At 36.5% G+C, this 25,026-nt stretch overlaps 1 protein-coding gene across 1 annotated transcript in view; it reads left to right on the top strand.

Annotated features, from left to right (window-relative positions):
• CFAP70 (cilia and flagella associated protein 70) overlaps positions 1–25,026 on the top strand; it is a 123,922-nt gene that overhangs the window by 40,969 nt on the left and 57,927 nt on the right. Inside the window, exons 8-13 of the mRNA XM_046027864.1 lie at positions 266–360; positions 4,700–4,799; positions 6,839–6,973; positions 14,815–14,985; positions 15,169–15,249; positions 16,755–16,846. Coding sequence (XP_045883820.1) covers positions 266–360; positions 4,700–4,799; positions 6,839–6,973; positions 14,815–14,985; positions 15,169–15,249; positions 16,755–16,846 — 674 coding nt within the window. The remainder of the gene's footprint in view (positions 1–265; positions 361–4,699; positions 4,800–6,838; positions 6,974–14,814; positions 14,986–15,168; positions 15,250–16,754; positions 16,847–25,026) is intronic.

Genomic DNA, 25,026 nt, shown 5'->3' with positions numbered 1-25,026 from the left:
TGAGTTAGGCCTCTGCCTTTGGCTCAGTTCGTGATCTCAAGGTCCTGGGATCAAGCCCCGCATAAGGCTCTCTGCTGGGCAGGGAGCCTGCTTCCTCCTCTCTCTCTGCCTGCCTCTCTGCCCACTTGTGATCCCTCTGTCAAATAAATAAATAAAAATCTCTAAAAAAAAGTGTTGTGATCAAATCCATTAAAAGAATGCCCCAAAGATTGAGCAGGATGAAGTTATGGTAGACTGAGAAATCAAGTTTCTTACTATTTTACAGGACAAGGAATTTAGGAATCAAGCAGAGAGCATAAAGAAAAGGATTATCTGGGACTTGGAAAGTCGCTGCTACCTTGATCCTCCTGCAGTGGTCAGGTAGGAAGAGAAAGGGAATATGTCTAACTACCAAAGATTGTAGGTGGGAAGAAATGTTACTTTTGTTAATTTTATCTATATTTGAATTAAGGTAATCTGAGAATCTCTTCCATCATATTTGCTAATAACAGAGGCTTTTAGTGTCAGTGGCTTAACCAAGGTAGATTCTGATTTCTTTTCATATAAAACAAATATATATTTTTGTTTATATAAACATATAAAAACAAATCTAGAGGTGGTATATATGGTAGCTTCACAGTGTTATCAGGTATCTAGGTTTCATCTTTCTTTTTGTTCTACCTTCTTTAACATGTGCCTTCCAATTACCTTCTTTTTTTTTTTTTTAAATGCTTATTCGACAGAGAGAGATCACAAATAGGCAGAGAGGCAGGCAGAGAGAGAGGAAAGCAGGCTGCTTGCCGAGCAGAGAGCCCGATGTGGGGCCTGATCCCAGGACCCCGGGATCATGACCTGAGCCGAAGGCAGAGGCTTTAACCCACTGAGCCACCCAGGTGCCCCCCAACTACCTTCTTTAACATGTCCCTTCCATCTTGTTTCATGGCCCAAGATAGCTGCTGGAGCTCCATCCTGCACATTTACATTCCTCACAGAAAGTTGGATGAGGGGGCAGTGTTTATGGATAAAAAAGGACACATGCTAGTTGTATTACCCCCCCTCCCCCATAGAACCTTCCTAGAATCTGCAACCTCAGTTTATATCTCAAGAGCCATATCTAGATGCACAAGAGGCTGGGAATTGTATTTTTGTTAGACATGTTGTTACTCAGACTAAATCAGGAGTTAGATACTAAAGAAGAACAGGGCACTTGATATTGTTTCAGTAACTACATAGCTTCTGTTACAGTGACCTGAGGGGTAGGGAGAGGATGAGAAATAGAGGATTATAAATATAAGTATAATTTGAATGAGCAACTCTGGTTTTCTTTTTCAATTCATAGACTATTTTTTTTAAAGATTTTTATTTATTTATTTGACAGAGAGAGATCACAAGTAGGCAGAAAGGCAGGCAGAGAGAGAGAGGAGGAAGCAGGCTCCCCGCTGAGCAGAGAGCCCAATGCGGAGCTTGATCCCAGGACCCTGGGATCATGACCTGAGCCAAAGGCAGAGGCCTTAACCCACTGAGCCACCCAGGTGCCTCTCATAGACTATTTTTAAGGACAGTGTTAGAATTACAGAAAAATGAGCAGATATTTCAGAAAATTCCTATATACCTCTGGTCCCCCACATGAATGTGGTATATAATATGAATATATATTGTTGGGTTTGACTTGCTGATATTTTGTTAAGGATACATTTTTGTTATTATTACTTTGAACAGTTATCTATTTGATAAAAATAAGTTAAAAATAAGAAAAATTTGAAAATTTATTTTACCTTAATATTGTTCTCTGATTCTCTTCTTTTCTTTTTTTTTTTTTTAAAGATTTTATTCATTTATTTGACAGAGAGAGAGATCACAAGTAGGCAGAGAGGCAAGCAGAGAGAGAGGAGGAAGCAGGCTCCCTGCGGAGCAGAGAGTCCGATGTGGGGCTTGATCCCAGCACCCTGAGATCATGACCTGAGCCGAAGGCAGCAGCTTAATCCACTGAGCCACCCAGGCACCCCTATTCTCTTATTTTCTTAATGCAGATCCAAGTTTCTGACCCATATCATTTTCTTTTTCTCTGAAAACTTTAAGCATTTTTTTTCAAGGCAGGTCTACTGGCCATAAATTCTCTCCATTTTTGTTTGACTGAGAAAGTCTTTATTTTTCCTTCACTTTTGAATAATAATTCCCTGAGTATAGAATTCTAGTTGGTGATTTGTTTTTTTCCAAAACATTGAATATTTAACTCCATTCTTTCCTGGCTTGCATGGTTTCTGAAGAGAAACCAATGTAATTCTTATCTTTGTTTTTCTATAGGTAAGGTGAGTTTTCCCCTGCTCTATCTTCTTTAAAGATTTTCTCTTTCTCTTTGGCTTTCTGCAGTTTGAATATGATATACCTAGGTGTAGATTTTTTTTTGTATTTATGATGCTTAGTGTTCTCTGAGCTTTCTGTATCTGTGGTTTGGGCTCTGTCATTAATTTAGTAAAATTCTCAGTCATAATGACTTCATGTATTTCTTTGTTTCTTTTTTCTCTTTCTTCTTCTGCTAGTCCCATTATACCTTTTGTAATTGCTCCATAGTTCTTGGATATTCTGTTATGATTTTTTTCATTTTTTTCTCCTTACCATTTTAGTTTGGGAAGTTTTTAGTGACATATCTTCGAACTCACTGATCCTTTACTCAGCCATGCTCAATCTACTAAACCCATCAAATGTATTCTTCATTTTTGTCAGTGTTTTTAATTTCTAGCACTTCTCTTTTATTCTTTCTTTTAAAAAATTTTTTTAAAAGATTGTATTTATTTATTTGACAGAGAAAAATAGAGACAGCAAGAGAAGGAAAACAAGTAGGGGGAGTGGGGGAGGGAGAAGCAGACTTCCTACTGAGCAGGGAGCCTGATGTGGGACTTGATCCCAGGAACACTGGGATCATGACCTGAGCCAAAAGCCGACGCTTAACAACTGAGCCACCCAGGCACCCCTCTTTTATTCTTTCTTAAGGTTTCCATCTCTCTCCTTACATTTCCGTCTCCCTATTATGTTATCTACAGATTGTCTGCTTTTTCCATTAGAGTTCTTAACATATTAAACATAGTTATTTTAAATTCCCTACATGATCGTTTCAAAATATGTGTCATATCCAAGTCTAGTTCTTATGTTGTGTCTCTTCTGTATTTTTTTCTTGCTTTTTGTATTTTTTTCCTTGTAATTTTTTATTGAAAGCTGTACATTATGTATTGGGTAATAGGAAGTGAGGTAATTAGGGTTTTTAGTGTGAAGTTTTCTGTTAATCTGGCTAGGAGCTGGGCTGTGTTTAACATTTGTTATATCTTTTTTTTTTTTTTTTGCTCTTACCCTGTTGTGTTGGGGTTTGCCTAAGAACTTTTCTTAGGTAGGATCTGTGTTTTGCAGTTTCTCTGTTATAATCCACTGTTACTATACTGGAACCCTGTTGATATGGCAGGAAGGTATTGGGAAGGAGAAGTGTTTTATAATCCTGTGGTGTAATCTCAGTATTTTAATGGTTTGACTCCCTGGACTGTGACCTTCAGAAGTGTTTAACAGCATTTTTTACTTCTTATGTGAGACTTCTGACTAGACAGAGCTCTAGTCAGATAAGGCTCTGGTAAAGCAGTTTCCCTTAAAGAGTAGGCATTTGTTGTGGATAACAGTCCAGGCATATTTTGAAATTGTTCCTTTTCCCTTCTTCCTGACTAATAGGATTTTTCTCATATCTTCACCATGAATATTTTATGGGGCTCCTTGATTTCAAACCAAAAAACTATGGGGATCCCCTAAGACTGGGCTTCCAGGAGTCTATAATCCAGCCTCCAGCAGTTTGTCAAAATTACCATTATAGTGTTTCCACCAGTTAGTGGCTCTGTTGCTTTCTCCTACTTGTACGCTTATCTCAGCTGTGATTCTCTATACTTTCCTGTATCTCCAGATTTCAGGGTGGTGATTTGTCCCCATGAACTTAATTCTTAGATGGAGCTAAGAAAGGTCATTGATTTTTCAGTTTTACCAGCTTTGTTGTTGTTGTTGTTGTTTGTTCTGAGAACAGGAGCAATAGCTTCTAAGTGCTTTATGTGTCAGAGCTGACGCTGTAAGTCCTACATTATTTTCACAGGAGAAATAAACATATTTCGTACTATTTACATACATGTCTGATTATTTCTTTAGAATAAATCACTAGAAGTGGAATTTCTGGGTCAAAGATTATGACCATTTTAAGGGTTTTCCTTCATATTGCCAAACTGATGTCAAAAATGTAGTTTGTCTCTACCAACAATTCAGTAGAATTATTTTTGGAATTTTATAGATTTGGAAAGGTTTAAAAACGACCTGCCTAATAAAGATATTTATATACGTGTGCCTATTCTGCTACTTTCTTTTAAAAGAGTTATTTATTCATTTTGAGAGAGAGGGGGGAGAAGAAGAGTGCAAGGGCAGGAGAGGGAGAGACAAAGGGAGAGGGAGAAAAGAGAGTCTCCCAAGCACCCTCCACACTGAGCCCTGAGCCCCATGGGGGGTCTCAGTCTCCCAGGGATCAGTCCCATGAGCCCAAGATAAGGACCTGAGCCAAAACCAAGAGTCAATTGCCTAACTGACTGCACCACCCAGGCACCCCTCCATTACTTTTTAAAGGAGAGGAATACTTCCCTTTAAATTACGCTAATCTCATTTTTTTTATATATATAATGCTAATGGACTGGTTTTTGAATTGCAGTCTTCAGAAGCGAATTGCTGATTGTCGATTTTGGCCTGTAGAGATCACGAGAGTTCCTCTGACTACGGCACCCAAAGGGAAAGCTGCAAAATTTGATAAGGTTAATTTGTTTGCTTAAAAATATTTATATAAGAAAAATCTGGTTAGACCCAACATTTTATTCTGCTTCTAATTCTGATACCAAAGGAGTGTGTGAACTGATGTGACTACTCTCTAGAGTGACGATCTTAACCTGATTTGCCAAGTAGTTTCCTGTGTTAGCACTGAAAATCTCATGTCCTGGAAACTCTCTTGTCCCTGGAAAATCAGGATAACTAGTCACTCTAGCTCCTCATTGTCTACTAAAAATTGTTTAGACTTTATTCCCAGACATCCTATTTCCCTTTAGCTCTTTATTATAGTTTTACCATCAATAAAACCACACAAAACAGCCATTTTTATAGATCACAGTAGTTAAATATTGGCAATATGGTTCAACCTAATGCATCTTCCTGAATTTCTTTTAGACATGCTACTTATAATGTTTCAGGCTGATAATTAGAGTAATAGAACTCATTGATGTACATTATTCTGAAAAGATCTAGCTTTGTGAGCCTATAACATGTTCTCTATTGTGAGATGCTGGTCTTTTCTGCTTGTTCATAAACTCGTTGACGGTAGGAATCCTGTCATAGACTGCTTTGTATCCTCCACAGCACCTAGCATGATTCATGGTATATGGGAGATACTTAACAAGTACTGAAATTATTTTATTGATTTTTAAAACAAAGTTTTTTGCATAATAAAAATACTACTGCTAGTAATCACTTCTCCCTTTGTAATATATAATGTACATTGGCTAACTTTCCTTAACAACACAATGTTATTACATGAACATAGGACTTTTTTTTTTTTTTTAAAGATTTTCATTTTATTTATTTGACAGACAGAGATCACAAGTACGCAGAGAGGCAGGCAGAGAGAGAGGGGGAAGCAGGTTCTTTGCCGAGCAGAGAGCCCAATGCGGGGCTCTATCCCAGGACCCTGAGATCATGACCTGAGCTGAAGGCAGAGGCTTAACCCACTGAGCCACCCAGGTGCCCCTGAACATAGGACTTTTTAATCTAATTTCTAATTATTACAATATGTGAAATCAAAGAAATTACTTATAATCTTGTGAGGATTAAATGTGTTTTCTTTTTTTTTTTTTTAAAGATTTCATTTATTTATTTGACAGAGATCACAAGTAGGCAGAGAGGCAGGCAGAGAGAGTGAGAGGGAAGCAGGCTCCCTGCTGAGCAGAGAGCCCGATTCGGGACTCCATCCCAGGACCCTGAGATCATGACCTGAGCCGAAGGCAGTGGCCTAAACCACTGAGCCACCCAGGTGCCCCTTAAATGTGTTTTCTTTCACTAAATTGATTTTTTCCTTATTAAAGTTTTCTATGGCAAACCATACGAATAAAAATTGTGTGGTTATATTAATTAACATGTTATTCATCTTTGTAATGGGAGTTTAGATGAAATTAGAGATGACTAATACATGATGGAAGACTATCATTCTTTCTTGTCATCCATGGCAGATATTATTGATTAATCAAAACACTCTTTCTTTCTGAACTCAGGTAAGGATACAGAATCTTTCTCAATACAGTACTCTGAAACAAATCCACCAATTTATAAGAATTTAGGCATAAGTTAAAGTCTATTTGTCATCACTGGTCTGAATGATTTGTAAGGTCCCTTTCATTAATAAAAATCTATAAACTAAGGCTAAAAGCCACAGCTTCTGAGTCTTTAACATTTTTGTTGTTTTTATTTTATAAAGCTTCACTTTTTCCTTAGAAGCAACATGGTGAAATTGACTTTTTGATTGAATACATATATTATCAATTAATTTGAGTATGTGTTGATCTAACTACTGCTTTTACTGCTCATTAACACTGTTTATGTGTATTAATTCAGTGATCATGGTATTATTAAACTCATTTTGAATATAAAGAAATGTAGATCCAAAATATCTATGTAACTGGCCCAAAGCCAATAGTTATGTAGCATAGCTAGTTCCTAAAGCCATGTCTTTGAATGATTAGGTCAGAGCTCCATATCTTATGCTACATTGTGCTATAGCACTAACAGCTCTCTGGTTTTATTCCTTTAGGCTGATGATGAAGGTCAGCTTTCATTTCACGGTGTGGCTTATGTTAATATGGTCCCATTGCTGTATCCAGGTGTGAAGAGGATTCGGGGAGCTTTTCATGTTTATCCCTACCTAGACAGTACAGTCTATGAAAAGGTAAGAAAAAGTTATATAAAGGTATTGTTCTAATTTATCCTTTATTTATGTGTTTATTTACATCTTTAACATACACATCTTTGCAATTAAAATTTGGGACCAGTTGCTATACTAAGGTATAAATCTTGCAGTCCATCTGTCATTGAATCCTAAAAACTTTAGGATAATGAAAAGCTAAAAACTGGAAACAATCTAAATCTTCATCAACAGGTGAACAGAAAAACAAATTTTGTTGTATATCTGTATAATGAAATACTACTCAACGGTAAAAAAGGAATGAACTATTGATACCTGCAACATGGATGAATCTCAAATACATTATGCTAAATGGAAGAAGCCAGATAAAAGAGCGTACCTAATGTGTCATTCCATTTGAATAGAATTTTAGGAAAATTGTCTGTTGTGACAAAAAGCAGACCAGAAGTTGCTTGGGAACAGGAATAGAGCAAGGGATAGATTATAAAAGAATATGAGGGAAGTATTAGGGATGAGGGAAGTGTTGGTTATATTGATTCTGGTGATGGTTTCAAATGTGTATATATGTGACAAAATTAATCAAATTGTATAATTTAAATATGTAGTTTATTATATTTCAGTTTTACTCAGTAAAGTCAAATACACAAGCTTTAGGATAATGAAAGAAGTCTATTATGTTAAGTATGCAAAAACTTAAATCCATGAGCAGATTAATGAGCTACAATATGGTTCTTTCCATTTTCAGGTGTTAAAATGTTAAAATCAACTATATATCTTTTTACTTATCTATATATCTACATATAAATTGAGAATATATATATATATGTATATATGTCCCCCCCCAAATAAAAAGTTGATTTTACCATGTTGTTTCTTAGGAGAAAGTGAGTCTTTATAAAACACAACAATAATAACAAAAACATATTACTGTTCATCATTATTAGGACAACTATTTTTCAATAATAGAGTCATGAAAGACCTGTCATCTATTTACAAACCAAATGAATAAGATTCTTTCTATATAAGTATCCTTTATCAGAAATCACACTTACAGGGATCTATCTTAAGAAAATAATTTAATAGGATCAGAAACTGCATATTCATAACAAATTTTTGGGATCTATAATAATAAAAACTAAAAATAAGTTTAAATGTCTAATAATAGAGTAAGATTTGGTAAATTATTATAAATAAAAATGATACAATATGTGTCCATAAAAAAGATAATTGTTAATGTTTTATAAATAGTTAAATGGACAAAAAGAAAGCCAAAATGTTACATAGAGCATAGATCAAAATAAATTCCAAATGAGTTTATTAAAATAGTTAAATGTGAAGAATATAAAAGTAGAAGTGTCTATTAATGGAAAGATATGAGTTCAGGGAAGACTTCCTAGGCTTAAAAGCAATGAAAGATAATAAAAGATTAGATTACCAAAAGGGGAATAGCTTCTACAATGTAACTGAAAACTGGGGGGAATATTTGAATACATATCTGAAAGTATTCCTAAAATATAAAGCACCTTATCAAATTGATAAGAAAACACACCAATTTTTTTAAAGGGTGCTGCTTCCTGACGGCGCACTGGAGAAGAATGAGGCACAAACAAGTCAGCTGCAAGAGAAAGGGAGCAGTGGGTGACAGTAGAAAACACTCTCACCCCGAACAACTCCTCAGTCCTGTATTTATTAGATACTAGACAGTAATCAACAAAGGGGCTGAAGAAGGCTGTACATTAATCATATGCCTTGTAGATAAGAAGGAATAGGAATTATTTATTGACTATAAGTCTTATAGATAAGCAAGAAGAAAAGAAGGATATGCCTGGTCAAGCAGTATAAAATTTATAGTTGAGCAAGCACATTCAAAGGGATTATCTAATTAGCCACAAGTGGTCTCTGGAGTAGGGGAGATAACAGAAAAAAGAAGCAGGCAGTGTTCCGCCTTGAGAGAGCTGGGCATCCCCAGCTGCTCAGCTTCAAGGACGTATATCATCCTCTCCCCCAGAGGCCTGTTGCCAGTATATATTTTTCTTAAGGCTATATCTAAGCATGCTTGGTAACTAGTATAATTTCTCATGGGTTATATTTTAAGCAGTACATTGTTCTGAGGGACAGTTACAAAAGGGCAAAGTACGTGAAACAGCAAATCACAAAAAAGAAATTCCAATGGTGAATAAGTATAAGAAGAAACATTTGGCTTTATCTGTAATCAAAGAATTGCAAATTAAAATAATAATAAAATATCATTTTACCTGTAAAGTTAGACAATTCTTTAAAATATGATAATGCCCATTGATGGCAAAGATATAGTAAAACAACAACTCTCATTCACTGCTAGGGTGTAAATTAAATTAGTACAAATTATCTACAAAAAAAAAATTTTTGTCAGTATGTATTAAGAAGTTTAGAATACTTAAATCTATTCCCATAGTATTCCTACTTCTCTGAGTCTATTTTAAGGGACTAAGTAGAATTGTGTCCAAATTTTACTACATGAGGATATTCTTTGGCATCTGAGGGAAACAGTAAATCATAATTGAAAGGTTATAGGCTTTGATGTCAGTCAGCTGCTAGTTTGAATTCTGGAACAGCCATTCACTAGCTGGGTGACTTAAGGCAAGTGACTAACTTTCTCTCAACTTTAGTTTATTATTCATCAGTAAAATGAAGACAATGCTTGTTTCCTAGCGTTGTTTTACATATTAAATGAGGTAAACTATCTGAAGTACTAGGGGTATAGTTGATACATGAACATTTTGATCTTTTACTTTTATTATATCCATATGGTTGGAGAATATTGTGTACACATTAAAAATTATCCTTATAAAAACATGAGATGATGCATGTGATTGTCTATTAAATTCAAAATCAGGATATAAAATTTCATTCAATATGATCACAACCTTTAAAAAATATGATCACAATTTTTAAAATATATAGAAAATATTAGAGAGGACATCTTTCTGTCTATGTCTGAGGGAGTAGGTTGTCAAATTTTCTACCTCTCCCCTTCCAAAAGCAGCTATAAAGCTGGACAAATTGACAGAAAATCATTTCATCATTCTAGAGATGGACCAAAGGCATCAAAAAACTGAGAGTATGAATGCATGAAAAACTATGGATTCTGAGGCATTATTGCTTAGGGCTGCTCCTAAAACTTCCCTAAACTCTTCCCTACTCCATCCACTCCTTTGTCTTTTTTTTTTTTTTTAAGATTTTATTCATCTACTTGACAGAGAGAGATCACAAGTAGACAGAGAGGCAGGCAGAGAGAGAGAGGGAAGCAGGCTCGCTGCTGAGCAGAGAACCCGATGCGGGACTCGATCCCAGGACCCTGAGATCATGACCTGAGCCGAAGGCAGTGGCTTAACCCACTGAGCCACCCAGGTGCCCCCATTCCTTTGTCTTAATCAGTGCAGTGATTCTTCTAGAACAGGATAGGCTGGGAGGACTACAACTTTGCTGCCATAGAAAATTCTAACAATTTGGAGCAGTGAGTTAAGGACTGATGCCCAGTGATGTTGTTGGTTGAAATGGAGATCTTGTGGAGAGCAACCAGTATAATTGTAATGAGAGTCCCAGGAGACAAGAGAGAGTAAGAGGCAGAAGTGATACATAAAGAAATAATGCCTGATCCAGATGGCCCACAGACACATGAAAAAGTGCTCAACATTACTTGGCATCAGGGAAATAGAAAATCAAAAACCACAGTGAGATACCACCTCACACCAGTCAGAATGGCTAAAATTAACAAGTCAGGAAATGACAGATACTGGCGAGGATGCAGAGAAAGGGGAACCCTCCTACACTGTTGGTAGGAGTTCAAACTGGTGCAGCCACTCTGGAAAACAGCAGGGAGGTTCCTCAAAAAGTTGCAAATAGAGCTACCCTATGACCCAGCAATTGCATTACTGGGTATTTACCCTAAATATACAAATGAAGTGATCAAAGGGGCATGTGTACCCAAATGTTTATAGGAGCAATGTCCACAATAGTTAAACTATGGAAAGAACCTAGATGTCCATCAACAGATGAATAGATAAAGAAGATGTGGTGTATATATATATATATATATATATATATATACACTATGCAGCCATCAAAAAACCCTGAAATCCTGCCACTTGCAACAATGTGAATGGAACTAGAAGGTATTATGCTAAGCGAAATAAGTCAGTCAGAGAAAGAATTATCATATGCTCTCTCTGATATGAGGAATTTGAGAGGGGGGTAGATATGAAATGAAACAAGATGGAACTGGGGAGGGAGACAAACCATAAAAGACTCTTAATCTCAGGGAACAAACTGAGGATTGCTGGGGGATGGTGGGGAGGGATAGGGTGGCTGGGTTATGGACATTGGGGAGGGTATGTGCTATGGTATTGTGAATTGTTTAAGACTGATGATTCACAGATCTGTATTCCTGAAGCAAATAATACATCATATGTTAATTAAAAAAAAAAGAAGAAATAATGTCTGGAAATGTCCCATGTTTGATGAATACATTAATCTACATATCCAAGAGGTTCAAAGAATCCTTGGTAGGATAAGCATACAAAGATATACAATATAGACATTATAGTGAACTGTTAAAAGACAAAGAGAAAATCATGAATTCAACAGGAGAACAACAACTCATTGGTTATAGGGGTACATGAGTGTAGTTAACAGCTGATTTTTCTTCTGAAACAGTGGAAGTCAGAAGGCAGTAGAATAACATATTCAAAGTGCTGAGTGAAAATCTAGCAATCAAAAATGAAGGCGAAATAAAGACATCCCAGGATAAAGAAATATTAAAAGACTTTGTTACTAACTCATTTGTCTTGGAAGAATTAATAAAGTTCTTCAGCTTGAAAGGATATGGCACCAATTACTAATGTGAATCTACCAGAAGAAACAAAGAGCACTAGAAATGGTTAAATTTAAGTTAATATAGGGGCTCCTAGGTGGCTTAGTGGGTTAAAGCCTCTACCTACAGCTCAGGTCATGATCTCGGGGTCCTGGGATCGGGCTTTCTGCTCAGCTGGGAGCCTGCTTCCCCTTTTCTCTCTGCCTGCCTCTCTGCCTACTTGTGATCTCTCTTTCTCTCTGTCAAATAAATAAATAAAATCTTTTTAAAAATCTGAGTTAATATAAAAGATTTTAGAAATATATTTTTAAACTTTTACTCTTAATTTCTTTTTTTTTAAGATTTTATTTATTTATTTGACAGACAGAGATCACAAGTAGACAGAGAGGCAGGCAGAGAGAGAGGAGGAAGCAGGCTCCCCACGGAGCAGAGAGCCTGATGTGGGGCTCGATCCCAGGATTCCGGAATCATGACCTGAGCCAAAGGCAGAGGCTTTAACCCACTGAGCCACCCAGGCGCCTCTTACTCTTAATTTCTTTGAAAGATATTATATAAAGCATTAAATATATTGTTGAGTTTATAACATATATAGATTTAATTTATGTGATAATGATGGCATTAAGGAGGGAGGATAGTATGGAACTACAGTGCATTAAAGTCTCTACATTATACCAGAATTAAGTTAGTATTAATGTGGTATAGATCATGACTACTCAGGATGTTGTGTGTGTGTGTGTGTACATATACATGTACACAGATACATATGTGTATAAATGTACATAAACAAAGGAATTAAATGGGAGCATCACAAATATTTAACATAAAAGAAGGCACTTAAAGAAAGAGGAGAGGAACAAAAAAGACAAGATATATAGAAAGCAATGCAAAATGGCAAACATACTTGTAAATACTTCAACAATAACTTTATATGTAAGTAGCATTAAACAACCCAATAAAGGGACAGAGATTACTAGACCAAATTTTAAAAAACAAGAATTGTATGCCTGGGTGGCTCAGTCAGTTAAGCATCTGCCTTCGGCTCAGGTCGTGATCCCAGACTCCTGGGATTGAGCCCCGCATCAGGCTCCCTGTGCTGTGGAGAGCCTGCTTCTCCCTCTCCCTCTGCTGCTTTCCCTGCTTCTGTTCTTTCTCTGTCTCTCTGTCAAATAAATAAAAATATTTAAAAAATAAAAAATTAAGAATCAATGATATGCTGTCTAAAAATGGACGCACTTAGATTCAGATACACATAAATTGTAGTGAAAGGATGGAAAAGATATACTCTGCAAATGGAAATTGTGAGAGCTGAGTGGGTATATTTATATCAGACAAAAGAGAACTCAAGGAAGTATTACTAACAACATAGAATGGCATGTCAGAAATATTAAAGAGTCAATTAAAAAGAAGATAGAATTTACAAATTTATATACTTATTATGCATAGTAAGTATATAAATTATAATTGTATACATACCTAACAACAGAACCTCATAGCACTTCAAGAAAAATCCACCAGAATTGAAAGGAGAAATAGATAATCTGATGGTAACATTTAGAAATTTCAATATTCCGATCTCATTACTTGGTAGAAAAACTATTCAGAAGATCTATGTTAAACACTAACTTACCATACAACCCAGAAAATCATTTTTAAGAACTTACCCAAGAGAACTGAAAGCCAGCATTTACACAAAGACATGTGTGTATATCAGTGAAACAATCACTGTAATGAAGATAATGTAAATATCCATTACTTGTCTCCTCCAACCAAAGTTTTTTGTGTTCCCTGTTTTCCTCTCATACCTCTGACCACTCTTCTCCTCTTTGTTTTTGGTCTGGCTTCTTTCACTCAGCATAAATTGTATTTATATTTCATCCATGTTCTTTAATTAAAAAATTGTTATGAGATTCTCTTTGCAGTCATTTAAAGTTTGAATTTTCTCATACAAAGTCTTTAGTGTGAACTTTAAACTTGCCCTATTTTTCCAATTATAGTTGATAGCCCAGTAGTATACTAGATAATATTTCTTTTCTTAAAAAGATTTTATTTATTATTGATTTGACAGACAGAGATCACAAGTAGGCAGAGAGGCAGGCTGAACAGAGAGCCCAATGTGGCTGAACAGAGAGCCCAATGTGGGGCTTGATCCCAGGACTCTGGGATCATGACCTGAGCCAAAGGCAGAGGCTTTAACCCACTTAACCACCCACGTACCCTAGATAATATTTCTTTTTTTTTTCCTAGATAATATTTCTTATACAGAAATAAATTCTACCACTTAAAGTTAATCTGGAATTGTGCGTGAAAGATTAAAAGCTTTCTGGGAATAAGAATTACGAAACACCAAAATCGGGCAAGGTTGAAAGGTTTCCTCATAATAACTTAAAATTTTTTTTATTTATAAGATTTTATTTATTTATTTATTTGACAGACAGAGATCATAAGTAGGCTGAGAGGCAGGCAGAGAGAGAGGAGGAAGCAGGCTCCCCGCTGAGCAGAGAGCCCGATGCGGGGCTCGATCCCAGGACCCCGAGACCATGACCTGATCCAAAGGCAGAGGCCTTAACCCACTAAGCCACCCAGGTGCCCTAAAATTTTATTTATTTGTTTATTTATTTATTTGAGAGAGTGAGACAGCATGCACAAGCAGGGGGAGTGGCAGACAGAGGGAGAAGCAGGCTCCCTGCTGAGCAAAGAGCTAGATATGGGACTAGATGTCAGGACCCTGGGATCATGACCCAAGCAGAAGGCAGATGCTTAGCCATCTGAGCCACTCAGTGTCCCACCTCATAATAATTTAAATAATAGCATAGGCAGATAACTTTCTATGATGGTTTTACCTGTTCAATAAATATGGCAATCAATAAAATTTTCCATTTCCCCTATCTCCCTCTGATTCTACAATGCTGAGATTATCTAGAAAGCTAAACGATGTTAAAGAATAATGTGAGTTTCTTTCAAATTTGTCTCATTTGCCTGTGATTCACTGCTTTCTTTTGTTGTTTCTTTTCAGACCAAATGTTTATTCAGCTTGTTCCGGGATACTGGCCATCTTTTGACTCAGAATAATAAAATAGGAGGATTTAATTCTCCATTGTCGAAACCTATTGTTTCTAAGAACCTGAAAGAAGACAAAACAGTCAAAGAAAAGGAATTGGAAGGAAGGCTTAGGCCTGGGGATTTGGTAGGTTGTTTAGAAGGTGATGATTTTGCTAGTTTTATTACATGCCAGAGGCTTGCACTGATTTCTTATCTGGCAAATTGTGTCACTTTAGTTTGGATTTTGTTGCAACATAATGATCATTGTTCCTAACACTGTAAGACCATATAAGAATTCAGTTTTTGAGGTATGTTCATTTTCTTTCAGCAAGCACCTAGTATAAAATCTCAGAGCTCAGATACTCCTTTGGAAGTTGAACCCTCTCCAAGCCACAATCCAGAAGGACAGGTAACTGCATAAAGAGTTGGAAAATTAAGTATGATATTGTGAAAAATACTCATTATTTTAGTTACCATCCCATATTTCCCATGACTAGTTTATGACTTTAGGTAAATTTCTTTGTCTTATTGAGATTCTCTAAAATGAGCTGGTAGTACCAAGTTAACTTTAAGGTCCTTTCTAACATTACAAGTTTATGTCTTTCATTAGTCCTACTATATTATGCACTAGGAGGAATGCAAAGATTTATAATCTGCAGCATTTACTTATCTGTGTTCAGGAACTCAATGGTCTGGTGGATGAAACAGATTTATACATAACTAACCATAATATGGAATTTTGATGAATGCTGTAATAGAGGTACAAATAAAAGGGCAGTGAGGGCTCAAAGAAGACAAATTAATTACTCCTAGAATGGAGCAATCTCAGAAGGCTACATGGAAGAGGTAGCATCTGCTCTAAGTAGTGAGAGATGAAGAGAAAAATTTGCCAGATAAAGATGAGGGGTAAGCATTTCAGGGCCAGGGAATAGCTTGAGTCAAGGCACAAAGAAGGTAGCAGAATTTGGAGTATATCAATTAATTTAGTGTATGGAGTAGCGAAATGAAAAGAAAGAGATTCTAGAAGGAGGTGAGAAAGGAGAGGCTACACTGAGTTGTAGAAAGGCTTGTTGAAAGCCTTGTTAAAAAGTTTGGGTTTCATTATATAGGTGATGAGGGACTCTTGAGCCTCATCTTAGAGACTCACATGAAAGGTTTTTAAGTCATGTGGAAATAAGACCTTATATGTATTTAATGGGCAGAACTCTTGCAAGGATGTGAAAAAGAGTGAGGTTGGGGTTAAGATATCAGTTTATAGGTTTTTATTATAGTAGAGATGAGTGTTAGTGCCAGTTTGATTTAGGGAAGAGGTCATAGAAAAAGAAAGACAGAAACTTGAAGAGGCAAGATCTGGAGTTGGGAAGTTTGAGGGTGCTGAGGAAGAGAAGCTGCAGATAACTCAGGTTTCAAGAGAAAAGTCAAAAGAGAGGCCAATATAAGGGAAAGGATAAGTTCAGTTTGGGAGATGTTGTATTTAGGATGCTGGCAAAATTCTGGGTAAAAATGTCCATCAGGTTGCAGTTGGTAGATGGTGATGTAGCTGCTGTGAGTGGGACTATCAGAACGTTATGTGAATATTTCCATAGGACTTGGAAGATGTGGTGGCAGAAAGAATAGCATTCACTTAAAACAGTTCTAAGAAAAGTATTGAACAAGTTAAACAGCACTTCAGCTAGGATAGAACTTTCCAAGAATAAAATTGAAAATGCTTTTCTGCAAGAGATAACCACTGTTACCTTTTCTTTCCAGTTATTTTTCTGTATTAAAAATATTTTGACAGTCAAGATCATGCTATATACATATATTTGTACCTGCAGTTTTCTTACTTGTATTATGAATGTCACGGTACTAAAATTTGTTTATATATATCTGTTTTTAATGGAAAGAATAAATTAGAGAAAAATATCTTTACAGCAATATATAGAAGCAGGGACATACATTGTGTTGGAGATTCAGCTGGACAAAGCCTTGGTTCCGAAGCGAATGCCAGAGGAGCTAGCCAAAAGGTGTGTAGCAATGGTTCTTATACTTGTTTTGCAAAAACATTTTAGGTATAAATAAAAGGAATTCAGATTGTCCCCATAAATATAATTTTCCTAGGCTAAGTGGCAGAAAGTTTTTTGTTTTTTTTTCCCTCAGATGAAATTTCTTTTGTTACTGTTGTTTTCTTATTACAAAAGCAGTATATGCTCATTATAAAAAAAAATCAACATTTTGAAAAATTGAGATCAGCAAGTATATAAAAACACTCAGATTTCTACACACCCAGTGATAACTGCTTTAAAAAACTGGTACTTATCCTTCTGGAGTTACTGTAAAGTTTCTGTGTTATACACACATACCACAAACATACACACCCATGTCACATATAAATAAATATGATTTTAAAAAATGGTTTTTATATTGTACCATAGTCCTTTGATTGTGTTTGTAGAAAATTATCCATTTCATCTATGTTATTCAATTTGTTGATATACAACTGTTCATGATATTATCTTATTATTCTTTTTATCTCTATAAAATGGGGAGTAATGTTCCTGGAGACCCAGATAGGAGGCTTGACTTCACCTTGAGATCATGACCTGAGCCAAAATCAAGAGTCAGATTCTCAACAGACTGAGCCACTCAGGCACCCCAGTTACAGATTATATTTTTATACATTTTGTGCCTATTAGGAAAGATTTCTAACTACTATTTTATGCATTTACCTTCAAAAAACAAATACACAGGAGTTACAAACCAAAAGTACAATAATACTCATTTTCATATTTACCTTTACCAGTGTTATTTCTTCAGTTACCTTCCAGTTACTGACTAGTGTCCTTTCATTTCAGCCTGAGAGGCCCCTTTTGGCATTTCTTATAGATTAGATCTTACTAATAGACTTTTAGGTTTTGTTTGTTAATTTTTTCTTCATTCTTGAAGGGTAATTTACTATATATAGAATTTTTGGTTGACATTTTTTTTCTTTCAAAACCTTAAATATGTTACCCTAGTACCTTCTGGCCTCCATGGCTTGGGTTATTCTTATTGACATTATTGAAATTATCTGTTTATCTTATGGGACAAATCACTCCTCTCGCTGTGTTTTGAGTTTTTCTCTTGTCTTTGGCTTCTTACAATTTGACAATGATGTGTCTTAGTATAGATATCTTCAAGTTTATTCTGCTTGGAAATTGTTATGCTTCTTGGATATATAGATTCATATCTTTCTGGCCCTTTGCCTTTCTCTTCTCCTTCTGAGATTCCCATAAGGTGTATGTTGGTCATACAAATTGTGTATGTTGATGGTGTCCCACATATTTTAGGCCCTGTTTACTTTTTATTTGTTTTTCTTTCTGTTCCTCAGACTAGGTAATTTCAATTATCCTGTCTTCAAGTTTGCTCATTCTTTCTTCTGCCTGACCAAATCTGTTGAACCCTCTAGTAATTTCATTTCAGTTAATGTACTTTCAACTACAGACTTTCTATTTAGTTCTTTAAAAAATTTCTATCTCTTTATTGATACTCTGTTCTTATTTTGTTTATACATAATTTTCCTGATTGCTCTTAATCCTTTGTGGTTTCCTTTAACTCTTTGAGCACAAGTAAGTTGTTTTATTTCACATCTTTTTGTAGCAAGTCCAGTGTCTGGGCTTCCTCAGGGACAATATCAATTTATTTTTTTCTTTTGAAAGAGCCACATTTTTATGTTTTTTTAAAATACATCTTGTGATTTTTTTTGTTGTTGAAAACTGGACAGTTTGATATTATAAAGTGGGAACTTTGGGAATCAGATTTTCCCCTTCCCCAGGGTTTGCTGTTCTTAATTTTGAAGTTGTAGGTTGTGTTCAGCTAGTGTTTTGATTGAGATTTTCTTGAATGCTAGGATCTTGATATAATCAAACAAATAAAAATAAAACAAAAAAAATTTTTTGTCTTTATAGATGATTACATGCTGGGCATTCTCTCTGGTTTCTTTCTTTTTTTTTTTTTAAGACTTATTTATTTATTTACAGAGAGACAGAGCACATGTGAGCAGGGGGAGCAGGGGGACCACATAGAGAGGAAGAGAAGCAGACTCCCTGCTGAGCAGGGAGCCTGAGGCAGGGCTCAATCCCATGACCCCGAGACTGTGACCTGAGCCAAAATCAAGAGTCAGACACTTAAATGACTGAGCCACCCAGGTGCCCCTGGAACAGTCTTTTATTGCTTAACTAGGCTGTTTATAATTCTGCCTTAGCCTTCACTTCCTCTTGTACTGGGATACAGATCAGTCAATGGTGGAAGCTTAAGGTTTTCTCAAGTCTTTTCTGAACATGTATCTCATCCTGAGCATATGTATAGCTTTCTAAATTCTTCTGTACAAGTACTTTCGAATACCCTAATTTCCCAGAGAAACCTGCTTTTCTTCCAAGGCCTTAGGTGGTTTGTTGTATATCAACCACAATCTTTTGTCCCACAGAACTATGGGTTTTTTATAATCTTACAATATTTTTGAGCAATGTGCACCCACTGGTTTTCTTCTGTGAGTGGATTTCAAGATAGGAGAAATAGTATTGAGTGCCTTATGTCAGTCATTCAGGTAACCCCAGAGAGGTTAAAACAAATGCAGTAACTTGTGAACAAGGACTGCTCTGCTTCTCCAGAATCAGAGCCTAGTGTGCCACACTGGAAATGCAGGTTTCCATTTTCAATATTGCCACTGAGCTGGGAATAGCATGAGGCAAGGGCAAGTAAAAATGCCTCTAAGCTTGCTCACTATTATAGTTGCCTTTTTTTTTGGTTTTCAATATCTGGTTCATTGCTGTAAACTCTTGACTATCTTCCACAGTTCTCTCAGAGTTGGTTCAGACAGTTCTGATTATTGTTTTCAGTGTTTCTACAGAAGGATGGGTGAGTTTAGAGTTTTTTACTCTCTCATTTTGCTGACATCTAGACTTTACCTTTTGATGCAAGGGACACTATGCTCAATGCAGGATGAAAGGAAAGGAGATTATTTATTACAAATATTTTTAAGGCCTTTGAAAAATATCTGCAAGTTGCCTTCCAAAAAGTTTGCAGTTCCACAACTGGTGTATGAGCCTGCTCTTTCTTCATACATTCACCAACACAATAATTTTTTGTATTTGCTATTTTGACAGGGGAAAGTTTATCATTTTAATTTTAATCCACATTATAAATGTTTTAGTGAGATTAAACATTTTTTCACATATTAGTCATTTGGAAGTCCTCTTTTGAAAATAACTTGCTTGTAGTGGCACATTTATCCTTAATACCAAAAAGTTTCAAAACTTTTAAAAACTTTGCACTTAATCCCTTTCTGAAAATAAGTTGATAATATTTATTATAAATGATATATATAAAATAAAATTGATAATCTGGAAATAGTTGAAAACTCAAGCCATGGAAACAAAGAGAAAGAAAGTGTTAAATAGAACTTTCATAAATAAGCATCAAATCTTTTTTGTTTAACAAAACGGAAAATGCTATAAATTATGCAGCTCTAATCCTAAAGGAGGACCCATGCTAGTTCCAAAAGAGATCAGATATCTTCCTGACATTAGTTTCTAAAACAGATTTCTTATTTGAGCTCTTACATAGGGAATACTTAGTGACAAAATAACAGCAAGTTTAATGAAAGTTTTATAGCAAATGTAGGTGCAAGTTTTTTATAATTTTTTTATAATTTTTTATAATTTTTTTAATTGACGTATAATTGAAATTTAACATTTTATTAGTTTCAGGTGTACAACATTCAATAGTTGTAAAACTGAAATGATTACCACAATAAGTCTAGTTAATATCTGTCACCGTGCAGAGTTGTACAAAAATTTTTTTCTTGTGATGAGAGCTTTTAAGGTCTACTCTTTTAACAATATTCAAATATGCAATACAATATTTTTGGGTTTCTTTTGAGTTTTATTATTTATTTTTAGTAATCTCTATACCCAACATGTGGCTTTAACTCATGACCCTGAGATCAAGCATCATGTGCTCTTCCAACTGAGCCAGCCAGGTGCCCCTCAAATATGCAGAACAATATTATTTTTTTTATCTTATTTTTTAAAGATTTATTTATTTTTTAAAATTTTTAAAAAGATTTTATTTATTCATTTCAGAGAGTGAGGAGGGAGAGAGAGAGTGCACACACGAGCATGATGGGGGGAGGGTAAGAGGGAGAAGCAGACTCCCTGCTAAGCACAGAGCTGGATGTAGGACTCAATTCCAGGACCCTGAGATCATGACCTGAGCCAAAGGCAGATCCTTAATGAACTGAGCCACCCAGGAGCCCCTATTTATTTATTTTAGAAAGAGAGAGAGAAAGCCTAGTAGGGAGGTGCAAAGGGAGAGGGAGAGAGAATCTCAAGTAGACCCCCTGCTGAGTGCAGAGTCTGATGCAGGGCTCCATCCCACCACTGTGAGATGAAGACCTGAGACACCCAGATGCCCCTGCTCTTGGACTTTAAAAAAAAATTTTTTTTAATTTATTTATTTGACAGACAGAGATCACAAGTAGACAGAGAGGCAGGCGGGGGTGGAGGGAAGCAGGCTCCCTACTGAGCAGAGAGCCTGATGCAGGGCTCAATCCCAGGACTCTGGGATCATGACTTGAGCCAAAGGCAGAGGCTTTAACCCACTGAGCCACCCAGGTGCCCCTAGAATTTTTAATTAGATATGGTTATTACCTGTGAGTTTTTCTTTGGCTGTAGAGAGGTAAAAGGCAGATTTCTCCTTCAAGCTACACCAAGTGTCAATATTACAGAGCAAAGGCGAAGTAAGAATGGCAGTGCTAGAATATTGGACCCAATATTCATAAAAGTTGATTTGCCTTTGGTTCCTGGCTGAGACATACATGTACCTAACTGCTGAATCTTTGTCAATGTATATATTTAATGCATTCTTAAACATAAAGAGAAGCACAGTTATGTTTACAATAAAAGAAATACAAATTTAAAAACTACCCTGAAATACCTTTTTTTAATTGCAGAAGATAAAAAAAGCTTAATAACTCATTAAGTTTTTGGTGAGCACATTAGAAATATGTCCTCTCATTCAAACTAGTGAGAGTATAAATTGGTAAAAATCCTGGGGAGGACAGTGTTGTAATAGCTATTAAAATACATAAGCATGTGTCTTTTAACCTAGTAACTCACTTCCAGTAACTTTTTTTTTTTTAAAGATTTTATTTATTTATTTGACAGACAGAGATCACAAGTAGGCAGAGAGGCAGGCAGAGAGAGAGGGAGAAGCAGGCTCCCTACTGAGCAGAGAGCTGGATGCAGGGCTCGATCCCAGGATCCTGGGATCATGACTTGAGCCAAAGGCAGAGGCTTTAACACACTGAGCTACCCAAGGTGGCCCTTCCAGTAACTTCTTTACAGATAAATGTTCTTAGCAAGGCCATTAATGACTACTGCATTATTAAATCCAATGGTCTTTTCAAGGTCATTGTGACCTGTTATTAGTGTTTAATGATTCAGTCCTCCTTGAAGCTCTTTCTTTACCAGGCTCTCAGAATACTATACTCTCTTGGTTTTATTCCTCCTCCTCTGGCTTCTTTATCTCTCTAGCCTCTAAATGTTGGAGTCTCTCAGAGCTCAGTCGTTGGACCCTTTTCAATCTACATTTACTCCCTTGGTTTTTATCTAGTCCCATGGCTCTAACTACCATCTATGTGCTGATGGCTTTCAAACTTGTATACAGACCATGGGCCTCTCTTTTTTTTTTTTTTTTTTAAAGATTTTATTTATTTGACAGACAGAGATCACAAGTAGGCAGAGAGGCAGGCAGAGAGAGAGGGGGAGGCAGGCTCCCTGCAAAGCAGAGAGCCTGATGTGGGGCTCGATCCCAGGACCCTGGGATCATGACCTGAGCCGAAGGCAGAGGCTTTAACCCACGGAGCCACCCAGGCGCCCCAGGCCTCTCTCTTGAACTCTGGATTCATACATTTAATTCTCACAAACTCTCTGGTCAGAATCATTGTAATCTCTTACCTGGTCCCCCTACATCTACTATTCTACCCTTCAGTTTATTCTTTTTATAAAGTAACAACTTTATTGAGATAATAGTTCACATACCATTCACTTCACCCATTTAAACCATACCCAAACCAGTGGTTTTTAGTATACTCACAGAGTAATACAGCCTTCACCATAATCAACTTTATAACATTTTTCTTACCCCTAAAAGAAATCTCATACATATTAGCAGTCACTCTATATTTCCTCCCAACCCTCATGCCATCCCCTCTCCCAGAACTCCCCAGCCCTAGGCTACCATGTATCTACTTTTTGTCTGTATAAATTTTCCAGCTTTGGACATTTCATATAAATGGAATCATACAATATGTGGTATTTGTGACTGGCTTCTTTCATTTAACATAATGCTGTCAAGGTTTAGCCATACTGTAGCATGTATCAGTACTTCTTTTCTTTGTTGTTGAATAATATTTCACTGTATGGGTATACCACATTTTCCCCCATTCTTCAGTTGATGGACATTTGGACAATTTATTTTAATATAGCCTTCTATACTGACTGTGTTAAAGTGGAGGTCAACCCATGTAACTAACTCCTCTGCTCAGAAACTACCGACCCCCTGGCACACTCTGAGTAAAAGCCTAAATCCTTACAATGGCCTACAAGTGACTATGTATTCATTATGCACTTTGCTCTCACTTTTCCTATCCATTCATACTTGGCTTCCTGCTGTTCTTCACACATGCGAAGCACACTGTTGCAGCAAGGCCTTTACACTTTCTGTTCCCTTTTGTCTGTACTTTCCTTATCCCAGGTATCTACACACCTTGCTTCCTCACTTCCCTGAAGTCTTTACTCAAATGTTACCATCTCAGTAAGTGTCTTGATGAAATGTGTTTCCCTGCTTCACCACCCTAGCCCCCAACATAGCCCGTCTGCCTTCCTGCATTATTTTTCTCTGTGGCACATATCACTAAAATATTTATCTTAATAATTGCCTTTCTTTAGAAAATATAATGGACATTGGGGAGGGGAGGCGAACCATAAGAGACTATGGACTCTGAAAAACAACCTGAGGGTTTTGAAGGGTCAGGGGTGGGAGGTTGGGGCAACCTGAGGGTTTTGAAGGGTCAGGGGTGGGAGGTTGGGGGAACAGGTGGTGGGTAATGGGGAGGGCACGTTTTGCATGGAGCACTGGGTGTTGTGCAAAAAGAATGAATACTGTTACGCTGAAAAAATAAATAAAATGGGAAAAAAAAAAAGAAAATATAAGTTCCATGAATATAAGTTCCATGAGGACAAGGATTTTTGCCTAATTTGTTTAATGCTCTATTCCCAACACTTAGAAAAGTGCCTGATGGGTGGTAGGCACTCAGTATATGTCTTGAATGAGTGAATAAATAACTTTGTCTCTGGAGAGGAAATTGGGTGGCTGAACAACAAGGTTGTCAACAAGGAGACAATTTAGTATATATTGTTTTTATACCCCATAAGTTTTGAATCATAGGATATAATACCTATTAAAATAAATAAAACTAGGGGCGCCTGGGTGGCTCAGTGGGTTAAAGCCTCTGTCTTCAGCTCAGGTCATGATCCCAGCGTCCTGGGATCGAGCCCCGCATCGGGCTCTCTGCTCAGTGGAGAGCCTGCTTCCCTTCCTCTCTCTCTCTGCCTGCCTCTCTGCCTACTTGTGATCTCTGTCTGTCAAATAAATAAATAAATAAATAAAATCTTAAAAAATAAATAAATAAAACTAAAATTAGAAATAATGAGCAGAGGTATATAATTACATAGGACCTATTAAAGAAAAATTGAATTTGTATATATATATATATATTTATTTTAAGATTATTTATTTATTTTTTTGACAGACAGAGATCACAAGTAGGCAGAGAGGCAGGCAGAGCGAGAAGGGGAAGCAGGCTCCCTGCTGAGCAGAGAGCCCGATGCAAGGCTCGATCCCAGGACCTTGGGATCATGACCTGAGCCGAAGGCAGAGGCTTTAACCCACTGAGCCACCCAGGTGCCCCGAGGACACTTTTTATCATAGATGAAAAGGAAAGAAAAGTATTGACTTGCCTGTACCATTTAGACTTCTAAAACTTCATTCTTTCAGAGACTCTGTGGAGTGCACTTATATCATAACACCCATTTCTTGCCAACTCCTGAGTCAAGCAGTCTCTTGAGTGCAATAACACTTTTAAAAAATGTATAAGAGTAAAACC

The sequence above is a fragment of the Meles meles genome, chromosome 13 (genome assembly GCF_922984935.1).
Source record: "Meles meles chromosome 13, mMelMel3.1 paternal haplotype, whole genome shotgun sequence".
Lineage (NCBI taxonomy): Eukaryota > Metazoa > Chordata > Mammalia > Carnivora > Mustelidae > Meles > Meles meles.
This window is presented reverse-complemented; position numbering and strand designations above follow the sequence as displayed.